This window comes from Staurois parvus, unplaced genomic scaffold (genome assembly GCF_062004578.1).
Source record: "Staurois parvus isolate SC_StPar_1 unplaced genomic scaffold, SC_StPar_1.0 ptg000064l, whole genome shotgun sequence".
Taxonomy (NCBI): domain Eukaryota; kingdom Metazoa; phylum Chordata; class Amphibia; order Anura; family Ranidae; genus Staurois; species Staurois parvus.
Window position 1 is genome coordinate 5904236 of NW_028317860.1, and position 20817 is coordinate 5925052.

The 20817-nt window shown below is 39.9% G+C and overlaps 1 protein-coding gene across 1 annotated transcript; it reads left to right on the top strand.

Moving 5' to 3' along the window:
• The first annotated feature begins 2031 nt into the window (after positions 1–2031).
• Positions 2032–20384, top strand: RGCC (regulator of cell cycle). Its single transcript, XM_089668818.1, has 5 exons — positions 2032–2191; positions 7385–7561; positions 14927–15034; positions 18299–18361; positions 20036–20384. The coding sequence occupies exons 1-5, from the start codon at positions 2158–2160 to the stop codon at positions 20041–20043; spliced, it is 390 nt and encodes a 129-aa protein (XP_089524944.1). The 5' UTR covers positions 2032–2157; the 3' UTR covers positions 20044–20384.
• Positions 20385–20817: the final 433 nt, after the last annotated feature.

Consider the following 20817-nt stretch of genomic DNA (forward strand, 5'->3'; position numbering starts at 1 on the left):
CTAAGTAGCACAAAAGATTTCAAGTAAAATAGTTTGCATATAATTTATTTTCACTTAAAAACACATCATGGTAAAATTAGACTTTTTTAAAATTAATTGCATACAGTAATATTTCTCATATTTGGTCAACATTTTGAGGATTATGTCTATATACACTAATTACAATTCTAGTGTATTTTTAAATACAATGTATCACTATTGTTGGAAACACAGCTAACAATTGTATGTTTTAATTATATCATCTTTTAAAGAATATATAGTTTGAGGGTCTTTAACAAACTGTGTATGTAATCAGTGGGTGTAAAAAGAAGAATATGACCCAGCCATGTGAAAAAAAAGCAAAAAGGAATCAATTCACAGAAGCCAAAGGGTTAAAGTAATTTTTAATATCAGCTCTTCTGTATTAATCTGCCTAGTACACTACAATAAAAGATTTCTTTATGAACACTTTGTAAAAAAATGCACATTTTGCCATTATATAAACACATGCTCAGGGGCGGACTGACAACTCATGGGGCCCCCGGGCAATAGGGGATCATGGGGCCCCTATGTGCTTGCCCACACTCAAACCACACCCAAAAAAGCCTATAAAAGGTACCAGGGGCATCTCATGGAGCCCCTGAGCCCAGGCCCTCGGGCAGTGACTGAGTTTCCGAATGGTCAGTCCGCCCCTGCACATGCTTCGTCTCCCTGTGCACCGCTTCCCATGACTTCCTATTGGGGGGCAAGTGCTATTAACATAACATTCACCTGAAAAGGATACAACCAGGGGCGGACTGACCATTTGAGCACTCGGGCACTGCCCGAGGGCCCGGGGTCAGTAAGGGGCCCCATGAAATGCCCCTGATACCTTTTATAGGCTTTTTGGGTGTGCTTTGAGTGTGGACAAGGACGCAGGGGCCCCCATGATCTCCTGTTGCCCCGGGGCCCCATGAGTTGTCAGTCTGCCCCTGGATACACCCCAAAAAATTTACCTAAAAAGAAAAGGGTACTCAAATGTGTTGTCGCAAGTGTACTGATACAACTACAATCATCTTAATCAGATTTTAAAATGGCTTCAAATAGAGATGGTTCACACTGACGCGGTGCGGAATTCGCAGCGTTTTCAGTGCTAATTCCACACTGCATCACAATCGCACCCCGTTCATACAAACCGATGTGGGTGTGTATGTTATATTACCAACACCCCGACATCGGTCTGCAAAACGCAGTGCGATGTGCAGAATTGGATCACTTGGGTGTGAATATCTATGAGATCCGATTCTAGTGCGGACCAAAAAAGGGTCCTGTATGTTTTTGGGTGCGGTGTGAATACAGCCATATATAATGTATGGCTCCAATCACACCACATACAAATCGCATGTGATTTCACAGGAATGCAGTGCGGTTCCTGTACGAATCACATGCGATGTACCACACTGCTGTAGTGTGAACCTAGGCTTCGGTCATGTATTTCAATAGGAGCCGTTTACAGCATTGAGGTACGCTCCCTGTAATGAAAACAGTAGAAGAACATGCTACTTTTTTTTTCTAGCACAACGTGACGCAGTGCATGTAGACGCATATGTAAGGGCACCGCGGCACACTTAAGCGCAAGAATCAAAATGGTAATTTAAGGCTTTCTTTACAACTAAGGCTTGGTGAAGTTTATAAAAATGGTAAAAGCATTTCAGCCCATTTTAAAATGCAGCGCAGCCTGCAAACGCATGCACATTTACCTTCGCTCAATGCACACATTGCAGTGTGAATGGTCCCCTAATATCATTGTCTCCAAAAGATAATTGAGCCTTTGTATGGCCTCTCCCAACAAGGGACACACACTGCTCGCCTTTGTATTGCTAGTCATCTGCTGGACCTAGGAGGGCTCACAATGGCAATTTCAATGGCGCCCTCTAGTGATGATGTGAAATAAGAGCGGCTCGCCTAGAGTGCATGGAGCCCAACGTGAGAGCCATGAATGGGACTTCGCTGTGTCCCCGCCCACAGGGTGACGTCGCAGCCCAAAGAGCCCGCACATAAAAGGAGCCGTGCACAGAGGGAGCGTACATCAGATCTGTGCTACACAGAGGAGGAGAGACACACACGAGCGGCCGACCCATCACTACTCATCCCCGGAGACTGGTCCTGTCCTTCCCCTTCACTGCTGTTGTTGGAGCTATGAAGTCCCCCAAAGTCAAGTCATCCCGGAGAGGTAAGAGGAGCTTCTCACCTGGTCACCTCCACACACAGAGAGCCCATATACTGAGCTCTATGGATCCCCCAAGCTCGGAGCCCACCACCAATACATCGTACTTGTCACCTCTGCCTGGGAGGATGGGGACAGGATTGTCTGCCTACAGTCACCTGGGGGAGTAGGAGGGTGGCCATCACCTACCTTCATAGAAAGGGTTCTAGATCAGGGCATGTTCTTGGTGCCTGCTGGGCTACCTTTCTCATTGATACCATTGGTTTTACTTTTATTAATTATACTGTAAATTAATAAGTAGAGCTAATAACTTAAGAAGTATAGTGTCATTCAGTTTGTATAGTATAATTGAATAATTATAATATTTACTAAATATAGCATCGTTTTTAAGAAATAGTTTAATTAGTCTATTATAATTTAATAAGTAAAGTATCATACAAGAATTATAGCATCATTTAATCTATTATTTAATTCATATATTATCATTTAATTGGTCTATTATCATATAGGAGTTATGTATAATTTACTTAATCTATTGTCATTTACTAAGTATAGTATAAGAATTATAATATTTAATTTGTCTATCATATAATAAGTAGTATCCTATAAGAAGTTTTTTTTTTTTTTCATTTAATTAATCTATTTTCATTTAATTATTATAATATTATATAAGAATTATAGTATCATTTAAGTAATCTATTATCATTTAATTAGTATAGTATTATATAAGAATTATAGAATCGTTTAATCTATTATCATTTAATTAGTGTAGTATTATATAACAATTATAGAATAATTTAATCTTTTTACTAAGTATAGTATCATATAAGAATTCTAGTATCACTTGGTCTATTATCCTTTTAAGTATAGTATAATTTTATGATGAATAATATTTAAGAAGTATAGTATAGGTTTATGAAGTATAATCTTTAAGTATGGTATCCCTTAATACATTTAATATGTATAGTGTCTTGATTGTAGAGCAGCCATTCCCAGGGTTCCTCCAGAGTTAGCTGATTGTCCTCCCATCTGATGGAGCCTACGTAGTTCCAGAGGCAAGGTTACATGGTGGAACCAGTAGTGATTGTAGCTGTATGTAAGGGTGGCATTCTGACCACCAGTGTCAGGGGGTAGGAGCATTCTTCCCAGTGACCACCAGTGAAAGGAATGCATTTCTCCCACTAACCAGGGGTGGGGGGAGGCTGGGCATTCTTTCCACTGGCCACCAATGTGGGGGGAGGGTGTTCTTCTCACTAACCACCAGTGTAAGAGGGGCATTTATCCCAATGCCCACCAACATAAGAGGAAGTTTTTCCCACTGACCCCCAATGTAAAGGGGTGTTTTCCACTGGTGGGATTTTCTCTTCACTGACCACCAGTATGGGGGGGGGGGGATGTTCTTCCCACTAACCACCACTGTAAGGGGTGCTTTCTTCCCATTGACCACCAACATAAGGGGGGGGGGCGTGTTCTTCCCATTGACTAGCATTCTTCCCACATACTACCAATGTAAGGGGGCAGAGATGTTATTTCCAATGACTGCCAATGTAAGGGGGGTTGTTGTTCTCCGTGCTTGCCAATGTAAGGGGGTGTATTCTTCCCACTGACCACCAGGGGCAGAGGAGGTGTTCTTCCAACAAACCACCACTGTGTGGGGGAAGGAGAGGTGTTTTTCGCACCCACTGATCACCAATATAAGGCTGTGACCGTAACAAAAAAAATAGTGCCATCCTGTAACAGAAGAATATTAATACTTGCCTTTCCAGTGAGCAGCAACTTCAGTCCCTGCTGTCTTTCAATGCCATGATTGACACTTCAGGGTGTGTCAGATAGTGTGTTCCTTGCTGTGAGCTGTAGTCAGGCCTGCTACATCACTGCTGTATCCCGGAGTGACATATTCTGGCAGATGGAATCATTGTGTTGGAGGGGGGTCATACACTTTGACACACCCAGAAGTGTTGGATATCTGTGGTTGCCAGAGCTCTGCAGTAAAGGTTATAATTAATTATTCTTTGGCCTGTGGCACTATGTTTAGTTTTTTATTTTATTTTAAGCAAGGGTGCCAAATGAGTAAAAGTCAAACACACGTTATTACGGTGGTTCATCTACATTACATTTGTTAAAGTAGAACTGTAACCAAACTTTTTTTTTTTTTTTTTTAAATTTTGGATAGAGTAAAAAAAAGTCAGTTTTTTTTTTTTTTTTTCCTGTCACTTCTTGTCCCATAGCCACAACAGGCAGTCAGAGGAAATTCTTCAAAAGTGGGGGAATCCCTGGTAGTCACCAGGGTCACTAGAACAAGTGTCCCCATTAGATTTCTCCTCTATTCCTGTTCTGGTGAAAACTCAACATGTTGGCGCTTCTTCTTTCCCTTTCACTCTTCGTTATGTCACCATGATGAATAGAGAGTGAATCTCTGTAACAATTACATGGACAACAATAAGAACCTTCCAGATGTTCTAATCCCTCTCCACTTTTTCCATTGGTTATACTTTACCAAAACCATGGAAAGGCAAGAATGTAAACAATGTTTTGTGTTCACTACAATACACTGCCTTGCCTTAAATGTACTGAAGTTGCTGTTATACTGTGACTTCCTCTGTGGTCTGCGCAGTGTTTTAAACCTGAAGCACGTTTCTTCAATAGGCAGAGATGGGAAGTTTTGCTGTAATGATAAAACTGGCTTTGAAGAATTGTGACGCCTTTAACCTGTGCAGTGCTCTGCAGGCCTCTGTCATAGCAGATGTCGCTATTCAATGTGTTTTGGACGATCTCTATTCAATCAAAGGCTTTTCAGAAAGTGGGGAGTTGTGTTTTGCCAAAGAGGCTTTCTGTGCCCTTTGTTCCCAGCCTCCTGCTAATGCTCTATTATGAAGAGTATCCCCAGTGGAAGAGTTCTGCAGTGCTGCCAATACAGCTGCCTACAGACTCGGCCCACCTAGGTCTAGAAATGTGTCAGCCTGATTGCTAGAGGGGGCAGCCAGGGGAAAGTCTTGAAAGTCAATCACTCTCTCAAAATGACATGACTACATCTTTATGGGATTACCAAGTCCTGTAATAGACAATGACTCATTTTGTGGTTTCATGCTCACTTAAGCTCACCTATTTTTCTTCGTACAGATCTGTTTGCCATGCGTTGTTTGTGATATCATCTATAAATGATTTTCCTTTATTTCATACAAGGACATGTTACTTGATATAGCTTACTTTCCAGAGTCGAAGGCTAGTGTTCTACTTTTGAGCTGGATCTTTATCTTCAGGAAGAGGGCATTTTCAGGGGTTGGACTCATTGAAGGTCCTCTTGATCTTTTTCCAGCGATGTTCTTCCACTCTTGTAACGCATGTGCCACTCAAAACACCTTGAACAACTCATTGCAGCATCGCCATAAACTTGACGAATCATGTAAAATGTTTCTGGCAGATTTGCCCAGTTTCACACAAAATGTCACATTTGCTCTTTGTTCTAACTTGCTGTCCATGATGAAATAGCAGATGTGGTAACATGCGTGGTCAGAATGGCACCAGTTGCACAGCTCCTGATGTTCACAGGACATTGGCACAATGACGTATGATACCACTGTGTGTATATACAGGTGAAACTCAAAAAATTAGAATATTGTGCAAAAGTTAATGCATTTCAGTAATGCAACTTAAAAGGTGAAACTAATATATGAGACTCATTACATGCAGCGCAAGATAATTCAAGTCGTGATTTGTCATAATTGTGATTATGGCTTGCAGCTCATGAAAACCCCAAATCCACAATCTCAGAAAATGAGAATATTGTGAAAAGGTGCAATATTCTAGGCTCAAAGTGTCCCACTCTAATCAGCTAATTAAGCCATAATACCTGCAAAGGGTTCCTGAGCCTTTAAATGGTCTCTCAGTCTGGTTCAGTAGGAATCACAATCATGGGAAAGACTGCTGACCTGACAGTTGTGCAGAAAACCATCATGGACACCCTCCATAAGGAGGGAAAGCCTCAAAAGGTAATTGCAAAAGAAGTTGGATGTTCCCAAAGTGCTATATCAAAGCACATTAATAGAACGTTATGTGGAAGGGAAAAGTGTGGAAGAAAAAGGTGCTTGTTTGGCCAGCAAACTCGCCTGACCTGAACCCCATAGAGAATCTATGGGGCATTGCCAAGAGAAAGATGAGACATGAGACCGAACAATGCAGAAGAGCTGAAGGCCACTATTGAAGCATCCTGGTCTTCCATAACACCTCAGCAGTGCCACAGGCTGATGGCTTCCATGCACCGCTGCATTGAGGCAGTAATTGCTGCAAAAGGGGCCCAAACAAAGTACTGAGTACATATGCATGCTTATACTTTTCAGAGGTCCGATATTGTTCTATGTACAATCCTTGTTTTATTGATTGCATGTAATATTCTAATTTTCTGAGATTGTGGATTTGGGGTTTTCATGAGCTGTAAGCCATAATCATCACACTTATGACAAATCACGGCTTGAACTATCTTGCTTTGCATGTAATGAGTCTATCTCATATATTAGTTTCACCTTTTTTAGTTTCATTACTGAAATAAATGAACTTTTGCACGATATTCTAATTTTTCGTGTCTGTCTGTCTGTCTGTCTGTCTGTCTGTCTGTCTGTCTGTCTGTCTCTATCTATATATATCTCTTGTACAGTACTCCTTCTTCTCCTCAGTCCTCCAGGTTCATCTTTTAAAGCACGGTATCTAGGGCAAAGTAGAGCCATGCCAAACAACATCCAGTCATCTTTGAATGAGTATGAGGGCATTGGACTACAGCTGTCTCAGCATTCTGTCATTCATCCTGACTACACTATAGGCACTTTTTTTTTTTTTTTGTGTAATGCCATGATAGTAGTAGCAGTAGTATGATGGTACATTATAGTAGTAGCCCCAACCATGCTGTTTAGTGGAGTTTTGTTGCATTCATACTTTTACCTCTGTATTGTGATGTTTTGTGTAGTTGCTATTAATGGTAATGAAATGAGATCACTCTGGGTTTATGGAATAACTGTGCTAGTTGGCATCCACACTTAAACTAGTCCTGTAACCTAAAACCAACCCAGCATCAGATATAAAAAACTTTCAACAGGTTTATGGGGGTTGCTAGTTGGCTGTACCATTCACTGGGGGCTATAAAAGGTGCAGAAATATCAAATGTCCTAAAACACTGATTAGTATGAACCTTTTCTCTTATTTTTACAGCTGCCTTTATTGAATATGACGATGATTTGAATGAAGTGCTGTGTGAATTTGATGCTGTGTTGGAAGATTTCTCCTCGCCGTTTAACAAGAGACGTTTCCGTTACGATGAACACCTGAAGACCATGAAGAGGAGGAGCAGTGCCAGTATCAGTGATAGTGGTATCAGTGACTCAGAAAGTAAGAAACTGTTAAGGTGACATTATAGGAACAACATGGAATGTGAAACGGGATTTGGTTCCTGTGTTTCCCATTTCAAACTACCCTAAACTTGTCCATTAAATAAATTCTATTTTCACCTATTTGAATCCATTCTAGACCTTTTGAAGGTTAGGAATGGATGGGGTACAAATGGACAAATGGTATGCTGTGCCTAATGTATTCTGACAGCTGAAGCAGATTACTGTCAGAATAGTCATTCAGTGACTGATTTGAGTAGATGCAACTACCATTTGGATAAAACTTTCCATCTGGCTCCTTCAGTATTTCAGTTGACAGGACTGATGGGGCCAACCATATTTCGGTTGGATCATCGGGAACCGGACAAAATTGGCATAGTATATTGCCAACTTAAAACCTCAAGCATTACTTATTCTGAGTCAGATTTCACAAATACCTTTCCTCCAGCCCAAAAAGCAATAGCTCCAATAGGTCCTAATCCTGTTGAGATGATGCAGAGGGTACACGCTTCCAGGAAAATTGTCACTTCGTTGATGGGGAATGCTAGAGTTTGCACCCAGTCATCACCCCAGCTTATGTGATGAGCTATGTGAGATGAGTTGTGGTGGATTGTATTATAGGCTGCAGTGGTTCTGGGCATTTAAAAGCTGTAATGTATAGGAGTCCTTTTAAGTCTTGTAGTGGAGGACATTTGTGAAGACTGGTTTTAAAGCACTTCTCGTGCCATAGCTATCCTCCCAAAATGCAAGTTGGCTGTGTTCCTGAGATCACTTCAGGCTTACCCCTTTTGCAGATATAGCTATGTAAAACATTATAAAATAAGTGCCTATACTGTTTAAAATCCATTAATACACTGTCCTGTTCTGCACATGCTCAGTTGCTCTCTATTTTTAGGCTTTGTGCTGAATTTGTAGAAGCCAGTCTGCTGAGAGCCTAAAGATTTATTTCTGCTCAGGGACTCTGAGCTTCAGCAAAATGGCAGCCTCCGGCAAGAAGAAACAGGAACAGTACTGGAGGCAATTTACAGCACACCCTAATTTTGGCAGCATAATTAAGGTTCCTTTCTGAAGAAATTTATTTTTTTATCACAATGTTATGGATAAAGTTCCACCTTAAGCAACCATATTAAAAAAAAGTGTGATCTCATTGACTGCATTTCTTATTTTGGGTCCGTGTCTTAGAAAGTGCTGAAGGCCAAAGGGCCATTGTGGCACCTAGGCAGCTAGCATTTAAAAAAAAAAAGTCAGCAATGGATGCCTACATATTTGAAATGAGAGATTTTCTTTGATTTTATTTTTATAGTTCAATGTCATTAAGCTTCCATAAGCTGTTTATATGTAGGTATGCATGCCCTGAATACTGATGACTGGAGGATATCCAATGCTGAAGGGACATACTGCCCAGAGAGTTGGGACAAATTGTAACATTCAAACGTCTCTAAATTATTGGCTGGTTGCCCAAGAAGTAGAAGGAAACCCTGTCTTGCCCTGTGCGCTAAGTGAAGCTGAACTCTTGATTGTGGGCTGAATTTAACTTTGTATCTTCCTGTAGACAGACTTCAAAAATACGTTTCTGGTGATGTAGTTCATTAGTATCTTCTCTGTGATGTGTGCCTACCACTAGCTAAAAACCAAATCCTGCCAGTTCTTGTTTGACCATTGTCATACCTGTGCATCAGCATCCTTCACTGTATTATCTCATCTGTTAATCGGGAAGATGTCCTGTACTCTTTGATCATCAATACAGCTTTCTTTGTTTTCGCTCATGTTGTCATTAGTACCTGCAGGGCAATCAGTAAAGATTTCCTTGGTTTTTGCCACTTCCACTGTCTGGGGCATGAGTTACTGAATTCTGAACCATTGGGTTTGAAGTATCCCCAGGGACAGAAATGAGCATGATGAATAGATGGGTTGTACCCCTGAGGCTCTCCTGTATGAATACACTTTGCAGGTGTTCAGAAACGTGGGTTTTTTTTTACATATTACATTCATTTGTCTGTGATGCATGGTTTGTAAAAACAGGAAGAATGTGGCTTCTATTGTTGTTGCAGAGTTTAGTTCTGGTTGCTAAGAGAACACCACATTTCATTTTGATGCGTATTATAAAGTCAGCTTCATCCCTTTTTTTTTTTTTTTTTTTTTTTTTTTTTTTTTAAGAATCTAACACTGGGTATGGACTTGTGTTGTGAAATTGCTAATTTTTAGGAACTGTTCATAGTTTTATTTGTTTCATCTATTATGATATGTCCGCTCAGTAAAGGGTGTGTACTTCTCTGCAAGTCTCTATTGTTTAAGTTTGTAAGTGTTGTAACTCGGAATTGTGAATATTGTGTCTCCATCAAAACTGTTGAAGTTATGGGTCAGTCTACCCAAAACAGATAGATGCTGGAAACCACCTGACTAATGCATAGTGGGGCTGAATTTCTAAAGTAAAAGTAGGCTGTTCACTTTGCAAGGGAATTTTCCTATAACATAGTCATTTAGGTGACAATTCACTTTGCAAAGATTACCCAATTTTGTGCAAGGGGGGGGGGGAAAAGGGTATGTCTGCATGCACATAATTGTATAGACTGTTTATTTTGCAAGGAAATGATCCCCAGAGCCTAGTGAATAAAGTGAAGTTCTGCTGATCTCCTCATCCAATCATTATTATTTTTTTTTTTGTCTTTTTTTTTTTATTTTATTTTCCTTGCACGTGATTGACTGTTCTATGCAAAGTGAAATTTGCACCACATTAACTAAACTCTTGGGAAACTTCCCTTGCAAAGTGCGCAGCCTATTTCCCATCAACCCATCTGGGTCTGTGGCCATCACGATGATTCCCCATCAGATGGAATTTATCTTTACGTAATTCTCATTATGGAGAGTAAATTGGGTGAGGATGAAACACGCTAAGGTAGGTGGAAAGTCCCAGGTGGACAGGGTTAGAGCTTTGAATATCAGGAGATTGTCAGTTGCTCTTGTTGGGCTATCTAAGACATATTGAATGCCAAGTACCTAATTGGCCCACCAGGCACCATCTATAATAAATATTGCTTTCGAGGGACTGACTCTGGCCTATCCAGTTGTACTTAAGAGTAGTTGTCTGATATAACAGAATCATGTAACCTAAGGGAAAAATTGTACCTTATTCTTGTACAGTACATTTTAAGTATGGTCATATCTATTCACACCTAGTCAGTTAGTCAGGTAGTTTTTTTTCTGGTTTCCTGCAGCTTAATAATTGCTACCACCACAGGTAAACCACAGACCGAGGTCAGTGGTAGTTCTCACCACGGAAACATTCCGTAGTATGACTGCACTAATGAATTGTCCCATTGGGTCCATTGATGTATATGTATGATCCAGTTTTTTGCTCATATTTAACAAATCTGAACCACAGAAATGTCAAAGCAATTTTATTACAGATAAGGGAATGCACATATACCATGAACATATGTTAACAGGGCCTTAGGGCACCTTCTGTCAACCAGGAGTCACAGGGGATGATTTACTAAAACCGGAGTGAGCAAAATCTGGTGCAGCTGTGCATGGTAGGCAATCAGCTTCCAGTGTTTTTTTGTTTTGTTTTTGTTTTTTTTTTTTTGTTTTTTTTTTTTTTTTTTTTTTGGTCCAAGCTTAATTGAACAAGCTAAAGTTAGAAGCTGATTGGCTACCATGCACAGTTGCACCAAAGTTTACACTCTCCAGTTTTAGTAAATCAACCCCAGAGTGTCTACATTTTTTACAGTACATATGGGAAGGACATATTACTGAACAGTGTATTCTATGTGACACTAAGATCAGAGAAGTTGGTTATTGATGCTGTTTTCTTGTGTATTTCTTCCATGAATGTGTTACTATAGAAATAGATGGTGACCACAGAACCGTTTTGTACTTCTTCTCTTTTTATCGTAGAGTTTCTAGAATTCCTGTATTTCGTTTTGCATCTTCTTCTTCCCCTCCCCCCCCCCCCCCCCCCCTGATTTTATTACCCAGGAATGGAAGTAAAGGGTGCCCCATGGGTTTTTGTTTTTACATTAATAGTGCACTCAGTGTAATGAATTCTACAACATGTAGGCCACTGGATCTCCCAGCCAGTGCCCCAATATACAAAGTACTGCTGATTGCATTAATTGAAAATATGGAGTACTCTGGGTGAAAGCTGAAAGGAGGTGTTCACCCACACGAACTTGCATACCATTTTTATCTTTTTTTTTTTTTTATCATGCACTAGAAAATGTCTGGAATGTGATTGGTTTCTAGTAGCAAAAGCCTTTTCAGTTTTTATTTCCCATTTTGTCCACTTCTTTAATCTTTTTAATTTTTTTCTCCCTTACATATATCCACCATAAAACTTTTATTTACAGAATGGTAAACTAAATCACGAAGCCCCTTCTATGCTTTGATGGAATTCTGTAACTGCTAAAACTTTCCATTCTAATACTGTTCTTCCATAACAAGTTCACTTTTTTATAGTCACAGGAAATATTTTACAGTTGTAATTATATTTATTTTAATGTTTGGGTAAAGCTTTGTAACTATAATTTTGCCTCTGTGGGTTCCTTATATTTAGCTGTTCCTGCTTCAGATTGCCAGGCCAACTTCTAACTAGGCATATAACCACACAAAATGTGCAGTGGAGCTCTAAATCCTTGATGCAGATTATACATTGCTCAAAAAAATTAAAGGAACACTTTTTAATCAGAGTATAGCATAAAGTCAATTTAAATTGTGGGATATTGATCTGGTCAGTAAAGCAGCAGAGGGGGTTGTTAATCAGTTTCAGCTGCTTTGGTGTTTGGTGTTGGAAATTAACCACAGGTACACTAGATGGACGACAATGAGATGACCCCCCAAAACAGGAATAGTTTTACAGGTGGAGGCCACTGACATTTTTTTTCCACTACTCCTCTTTTCTGACTGTTTTTGATAGTATGAGGCCATATCTCGATCCTGCAGAGGTTGCACAGGCAGTCCAACTCCTCCACGATGGCACATCAATACGTGCCATTTCCATAAGGTTTGCTGTGTCTCCCAGCACAGTCTCAAGAGCATGGAGGAGATTCCAGGACACAGTTACTCAAGGAGAGCTGGACAGGCCTGTAGAAGGTCCTTAACCCATCAGCAGGAGCAGTATCTGTTCCTTTGTGCAAGGAGGAACAGGATGAACACTGCCAGAGCCTTACAAAATGACCTACAGCAAGCCACTGGTGTGAATGCCTCTGATCAATCAAAAACGGACTTCATGGGGGTGGCCTGAGGATCATAGAGCTCAATTGGTATTTGCCATTGAACACCAGAATTGGCAGGTCTGCCACTGGCACCCTGTGCTTTTCACAGATGAGAACGGGCTCACCCTGAGCACATGCGACAGACATAAAAGGGTCTGGAGAAGCCACGGAGAACATTATGCTGCCTGTAACATTGTTCAGCATGACAGTTTTTGGTGGTGGGTCAGTGATGGTCTGGCGAGGCATATCCATGGAAAGATGGAGAGACCTCTACAGGCTAGGCAATAGCACTCTGACAATGGGTACAAGGATTTCATCCCAATACCTAATGGCACACTATGCCGGTGCAGTGGGTCCTGGGTTCCTCCTGTTGCACGGCAATACCTGGCCTCATGTGGCAAGAGTATGCAGGCAGTTCCTGGAGGATGAAGGAATTGATACCATTGAATGCCCCCCCCCTCACTTGCCTGGCCTAAATCCCATGGAACACTTCTGGGATGTCATGTTTCAGTCCATCCACCACCTCCAGGTTGCAGCTCAGACTTTCCAGGAGCTCAGTGATGACGTGGTCCAGATCTGGGAGGAAATTCCCCAGGATACCACTTATCTCATTAGGAGCATGCCCCAACATTGTCAGGCATGCGTACAAGTACAAGGGGACCATACAAACTATGGAGTACCATTTTGAGTTGCTGCAATTAAATTTCAGCAAAATGAACTAGCCGTTTTTTTGTTTGTTTTTTTTTTTTCTATGATTTTCGGGATGTCTTTGCATTCAGTCCTCTATAGGTTGATCATTTTCATTTCCATCAAACGATGGGGCATCCTTGCGTTCCTAACACATTACCCAGTCCATATCAGTATAGATAATCCAGCATGATTTTTCCCCATTGAGATCTGATTTGTTTTCAAAGTGTTCCTTTAATTGTTTTGAGCAGTGTACATACATGCATCGGGCTTGATTTACCAAAGGCAAATAGACTTCTCACTTTGCAAGAAAACTATCCCCAGAGTTTGGTGAATAAGGTGAAATGTTACTTTGCAAATACCCATTCACATGATTTATTTATTAAGTTCTGGGGGTTAATTCCATTGCAATGTGCAGCTTCCCTTGCATGTGAACAGTCTATATATATATATACTTGAATTTAAGTTTAGATGTCATGTGACCATCTTACATTTACTGATGTCATCATAGGTTCTGGCCACTGCCTGATGCTTCTGCAATACAAAAGTGGTATAAATACAAGTTGAATTTTAGAGAATGTACTGGTGTAGATTTCCAATTTCAATGTTCACAAAAATTACTGTGAAAATTGAGGGTAGGGCCTTGGCTCTGATCTGATTTACGCTAACTGATTATAGTAGCAATTTTTTTTTTTTTTAAATTTTGTTTTTGATCAGAGCCATCCATCTGCATTCGTGCAGATATACTGGAGAAACAAGGGCAGAGACTGAAAAGTCAATACACGTGTACAAACACTACGGTGATGCAATCCTCTAACCTCTATTCTAGCTGAATAACCTTTTTAAATTCTGCTTTTCATTTATTTGGAGGGCTGAATGTATTTTGGGGGGGCTATACACCTACATATGGTGTACTTATCTACTGTATATACACCAGATCATATCTGTTTTCATTAAACAAAGTGTTAAATGGGAAATTGCTGCATAGAAAACTCTGATGCAGTAGACTGCTACTTAGATGAACAGGATTTGCTTGTATCCAGTTTCCACTGGAGTCAGAAGATAGAAGCCACCACATACTATAGTGGCTATCTCAATCTCGGTTTTTAAGCCCCTGATCACATCAAAGCCAATTTTGAAATCGTGTGACTTACAGTGAAGCTGCGCGATTTAAAAATCTGGTGCATAGACATCTGACACAGATGTCTATGCAAATCGCAACAAAAGTAGTGCATGCACTACATTAGAAATTGGTGCGTCTCTGACCAAGTCGGAACCACACCGATATGACTACTCTAATAGCGGACAATAGGGTGCGACTTGGCATAAGATTTGCAAGTCGCATGGCATGCAAAGCGCATGCCAAATCACCCCCAATGTGACCGGGGTGTAAAAGTGGTCAGTATGAGTTGCATTCTCTACCTCTTATATATAGAATTACTGTAGCCTTCTATTTTGTTTTTCAGGTGCAGACTCACTTTGTAGAAACAGTTTTAGCTTCAGCGATGAAAAACTAAATTCACCGACTCTGTCTTCTTCATCACTGTCCTCTCCAACAGAAACACCACGAAAAGGTACAGTATGGTCTAACGTACCAGCAATTGCATTAGAACCCATCCAAAGCCAAAATAAGGTAGTGGGGAAGGGTTGGAAACTGTCAGGTTTCTAGATCTGATAAACCAAAGGTAACAAAAATAACCCTAACGGGGGGGGGGGGGGGGGGGAATTCACCAAAACTAGCAACTGCTATAAATCCTACAATGTAGGAGCTTTTGGGGGTCCTCTTTGAGACACCTGAAGCTCCTATATTATATAGCAATTACAGGTTTCTATAGCTGTCTGTGTAGGGCATGGGGGGAAATCTCCCTTTTTTATATGGGCAGAGAGCACACTGACAACCTGACAAATTCTAATCCTTCACACCCTATCCTTAACATAGATAGGAAAAAAAATTGGCTGGAGTTTCCTTTCAGATCGGCATATCATAGAAAATGTGCATAATTTTTTTTTTTGTGCATTGTCTAATGCTACATGGTCTGAGGTTTCAGGTCATTTGAGATTTTATAAAGCCCACAGTTCACTGAGCTAAGAGGATAAGCAGGGCACAGCCGCTGATTAATACTACTACAGTGGCAAGTGAAACTTGCCTATGTAACTAGTAGATATGGTTGTGCCCAATCATCCTTTCCCAAAAATAAATTCTAGACTATTTCCACTGTACAAATTGTAGAAAAAATATGTAGGCTGTCATATCTGATCTCTTCTAAAATGCCAGATATATCTGGCAGTCTCTGGCTTCAAAGTGATTGTAAACCCTCACCTTAAACAACCCAGTTTAAAATAGAAATTAAAGGCAAAACATTGGTGTAAAGATATAAAACTACATTATAAATATCCCTCCCCCCTCATTTTTTCCATAAGTGATCACATACGCTCTGTTTATAGCTGTATAAGAGCTGGGGGAGGAGAAACTGCATTACACTGATCTTCCCAGTGAATGTCTGTGCAGAGGGGGTGTGTGTCGTTAAGTCTGACCATTGGAGCAGAGCAGACTGAGTTCCCAACTTGGCTAGAGAATTGACCAGTGTGTTCTCTTGCTTAGTGTGGTCAGCTTTTTAACAAGAAAGCAGAGGAACTGACAAGAACACCATGGGTTTTACACAAAGGAGGCAATGCAAAGAGAACAGGATACTCTTTCATACAAGTACATGGTACAGCAGGCAAATATCAGGAATATGAAATGCTGGGTCTACATATTTCTTAATACTTTGTAGATTCTTAAGAACAAGTGTGTAACCAGTAAAGTAATGGTCCCTGATCTGCATACTTGTTCTATGTCTGACTCGGGAAGCCTTTGGATCAATAAAACTGTCAGCTAACTGGTATTTTAGAACAAGGCATACAGTGGATATAAAGGCTACATACCCCTGTTAAAATGTCAGGTTTCTGTGATGTAAAAAAATGAGACAAAGATATATCATTTCAGAACTTTTTCCACCTTTAATGTGACCTATAAACTGTACAACTCAATTGAAAAACAAACTGAAATCTTTTAGGGGGGGAAGTAAACATACAAAACTAAAATAATGTAGTTGCATAAGTGTGCACACCCTCTTATAACAGGATGTATCTGTGTTCAGAATTAAGCAATCACATTCAAAATCATGTTAAATAGGAGTCAGTACTCACCTGCCATCATTTAAAGTGCCTCTGATTAACCCCAAATAAAGTTCAGCTGTTCTAGTAGGTCTTTCCTGCATTTGCTTAGTTGCATCCTACAGCAGAACCCATGATCTGTAGAGAGCTTCCAAAGCATCAGAGGGATCTCATTGTTAAAAGGTATCAGTTAGGAGAAGGGTACAAAAGAATTTCCAAGGCATTCGATATACCATGGAACACAGTGAAGACGGTCATCAAGTGGAGAAAATATGGCAGAACAGTGACATTGCCAAGAACTGGAGGTTCCTCCAAAATTGAAGAAAACTGGTCTAGAAGTAGCTGCAGGAATATCTGGCAAGTACTGGCTGTGTGGTACATGTGACAACAATCTCCCGTATTCTTCATATGTCTGGGCTATGGGGTAGAGTGGCAAGACGGAATCCTTTTTCTTATGAAGAAAAACATCCAAGCCCGGCTAAATTTTATAGCAACACATCTGAAGTCTCCCAAAAGCATGTGGGAAAATGTGTTATGTTCTGATGAAACCAAGGTTGAACCTTTTGGCCATAATTCCAAAAGATATATGCTTGGTGCAAAAACACTACACATCACTAAAAGAACACCATACCCACAGTGAAGCATGGTAGTGGCAGCATCATGCTTTGGGGCTGTTTTTCTTCAGCTGGAACTGGGGCCTTAGTCAAGGTAGAGGGAACTATGAACAGTTCCACATACCAGTCCATATTGGCACAAAACCTTCAGGCTTCTGCTAGAAAGCTGAACATGAAGAGGAACTTCATCTTTCAGCATGACAACGACCCAAAGCATACATCCAAATCAACAAAGGAATGACTTCACCAGAAGAAGATGAAAGTTTTGGAATGGCCCAACCAGAACCCAGACGTGAATGCAATTGAAAATGTGTGCCATACTGAGACTCATACCCAAAGACTGAGTGCTTTAATAAAATCAAAAGGTGCTTCAACAAAGTATTAGTGTAAGGGTGTGCACACTTATGCAACCATATTATTTTAGTTTTTTTATTTTTACTTCCCTCCACCTAAAAGATTTCAGTTTGTTGGTCAACTGAGTTGCACAGTTTATAGGTTACAGTAAAGGTGGAAAAAGTTCTGAAATTATCATTGTGTTGTGTTTTTTTTTTTTTTTTTTATATCACAGAAACCTGACATTTTAACAGGGCTGTGTAGACTTTTTATATCCACTGTAGTAATGGGCCTACACATATTTTTACTATACTTTGTCTTTACAGGTTTTTATACAGTGGATAAAATAAAAATATTCAACCTATAATGTAAATTGGTTGGACAAAAGTGTGATTGAAACTAAAATGACTTTAGGTGGTATGGTTTTACCTGAGATGAACCTGTTTTCATTTGGTGACGTTGGGCAGTAAATGGGAGTGCTAGGAAGTTGAGCTGACCAGAGAATCTACTGAAAAATTCAGCCATCCTAATCCATGGGGACCCTGAGTGCTTGCACTGATAGGACAGTGTTCTACCCATTACTGGAAATATCGCATGATTACATTGAAAACCTTTGCAATTTGTGTCCCCCCCCCCCCCCCCCCAAGCCCTGCTTAAATCTTGTGTTAACAGGAACTATTATAAGTGGTGATAAAGTGTAATTTAGTATTCATTTATTTATTTATTTTTGTACAGCTAAACTCGGAGATACAAAAGAGTTGGAAGATTTTATTGCTGATCTTGACAGGACACTAGCAAGTGAGTATATTTGTACATAACGGTTTCCTGTTACTTTCCCAGCTCCTTGTTGAGCTTTATGCATGCACTAGTTTAGATAAGACTCCATGTTGTGTACTTGGGGTTCATACTCTGTAGCCATACAAATGGGTATGCATCCTAGGAGAGGCAAAGCATAAGCCAGTGTTTCTAGGCTGCATTAAATTGTCAAAGCAATTTTTTGTCATGGAGGAAACCACATGTATGACAATGATCCTATGGAAACATCCATTCAGTGACTTATACTGCATAATAACTTGGGGACTTTACCTATGCACTGAGCCTTTGGACATGAACCTGATTTACTGTGTGAAATGAGGGGATCCTGTCTAGATAGAAAGGCTCTTATACTGCATGTGATGAGCAATCAAAATTTAAATACCCCATCTAATTTCATTTAAGTTGTCACAGGTCCAATTAATTTATAGTGCCGTAGCTGACTAGCTAGAGTGCATTCTAATGTCTGCTTCCTTGTGCAGTTGTCACTTTATGTTCCCTGTCGTATTGCAGCCCAGCTGTCTACATCAGGGTGAATGTCTAAGCTAGACAGGGGTGCATTTTCTGATTACTTAGCATTTTAAATACCTATATGTCCCAAATACTTGCTGCACTATGGATATTGCAGAAGGGTTATCTGATGGGGATTTAGGGGAACCTACACAGTGGAGTGGTGGACAGCAATAACAGGGAAGTTTTATACTCTTTTGGTGTACTATGCACAGTGCATGGGTGGTTGGAAGAGTCTCTAAGACAGCCTGTCTCAACATTTGTAACACTTGAAACAACTTTTTGAGTTTAGGGAACCCCTGACAATTGTATATCTACAGCTTACAGTACATTAGTGTGAAGGTCATTGGGAAGAATATTCCTTACAGATGTGATCATTGGGAAGAATTCCCCCTTCCCCCTTACAGAAATCAAAAAAGATTATTGTTGCTGCCTACTCATCTAAGAGGCAGAAGTTGCTCATCGCTTAAGGAACCCCTACCAACCTCTGGAGGAACCCTAGGGTTCCACGGAACCCTGGTTGAGAACGGGAGGTCTAAGTTGATATTTCATGAGCAGAGAACATGCAGGGTTTAGAAGCTGTGTATGTATCTCCAACATACTAAAGGAAACCTTTTAATGTGAAAATATGTAAGCTGTTGTTGACTTGTATTTGAAGGTGCATGTTCTGTGACTAACATCCTGAATTCATTTCTCGGTAAGTCACAGCCCTAGAACATGTATGCAGCCAGTTGGAGGTTGAGGCATCTTGTTCTAGACGGCAAAGTCAGAATGAGGCTGAATGCCTTGGAACTTGCCCTTACAAAACCAAGTTGGCAATGTCAAGCTCTCATTTGCTTGTAGAACTTCCTATTAAAAGGATGTACTGTTTGCATAAAGATGTAGATATACCTTGCCTGAATTGTATAACCTAGTTGTGTCCATCTCAAAACACAAATCATCCACTTGTTTTACTTTTTTTTTTTTTTTTTTTTCCCCAAAAGTATTTACTGTACCTTGCACCTTTCATCTCTCAAATGATACTTACTGAGAAGCACCTTTTTTTGAGTTCACCATAATATTCTATGTAGCATATTCTACACTGTATTTTGTGTAGCATATTGGGTTATGATTTATACATGGCTAACCTCTGTATGTCTTCTCTATTAGGCATGTAAAGCACTGTATAAGCTGGTCCTGGGATTAGTGCAAGAACACAGAAGGCTGTAAATCATCATGATGTAGAGTTACATAATGCAGGCATTTCCGCAAGATCGCACCTACATACTGTTCTGTTTGATCTTTGCCTCCACCTGCTGCATGTATTAGAAAGAGATATATATTTGTTTAATACTTTTAAGATACAGTTGACTGTATTTTTTACATAATGTTGCTTAATTGTAATTTATAATGCTTTTATGGAAATTTGTAATGTTATAGTTGAAACAAATGTAATTTTTTTCTTTTCCAATATAATATATTTTTGTATACAAAATAAAATGTGTTCTTTTTTTATTTATTTATTGCTTCACCTGCTTGCATATGGATTCTAGAAAACAGCAACAGACTTTGGCTGTAATGAAATTTTTCTTTTTCTTCTTTTTTTCCCTTTAATACTATTTAAACTTTGTCAAAGTATACAACACTTTGTAACTTTCTCTGTTCAAGAAAAGGTATCTATATTTTTGGCTGGGCTATGTTGTACAAGACAGTATGAAACTGAGAAACAAGTTACATGAAGATAGTAGAGAGCAATCTTATTACTCCAGTCAATGTTCCCACTGCTGAGGGCTGCACATCATACCACTGGGCTGCAGGTTTGGCTCCAGGGGTCTGGAATCCTGGAGATACCTGTTGTATTAAAAGATATTGTTAAGATAGATGTCTTTCTGTTCATAACTTTAAAGCAAGATAATCTAAAACAGTGGTTCTCAACCTTTCTAATGCCGCGA

Bases quoted from the DNA above. Each gene is read 5' to 3' on its own strand.
- RGCC (XM_089668818.1), top strand. From the start codon at position 2,158: ATGAAGTCCCCCAAAGTCAAGTCATCCCGGAGAG. The intron at 2,192-7,384 runs GTAAGAGGAGCT...TTATTTTTACAG, and splicing joins AGTCAAGTCATCCCGGAGAG to CTGCCTTTATTGAATATGAC. The intron at 15,035-18,298 runs GTACAGTATGGT...ATTTTTGTACAG, and splicing joins AACAGAAACACCACGAAAAG to CTAAACTCGGAGATACAAAA.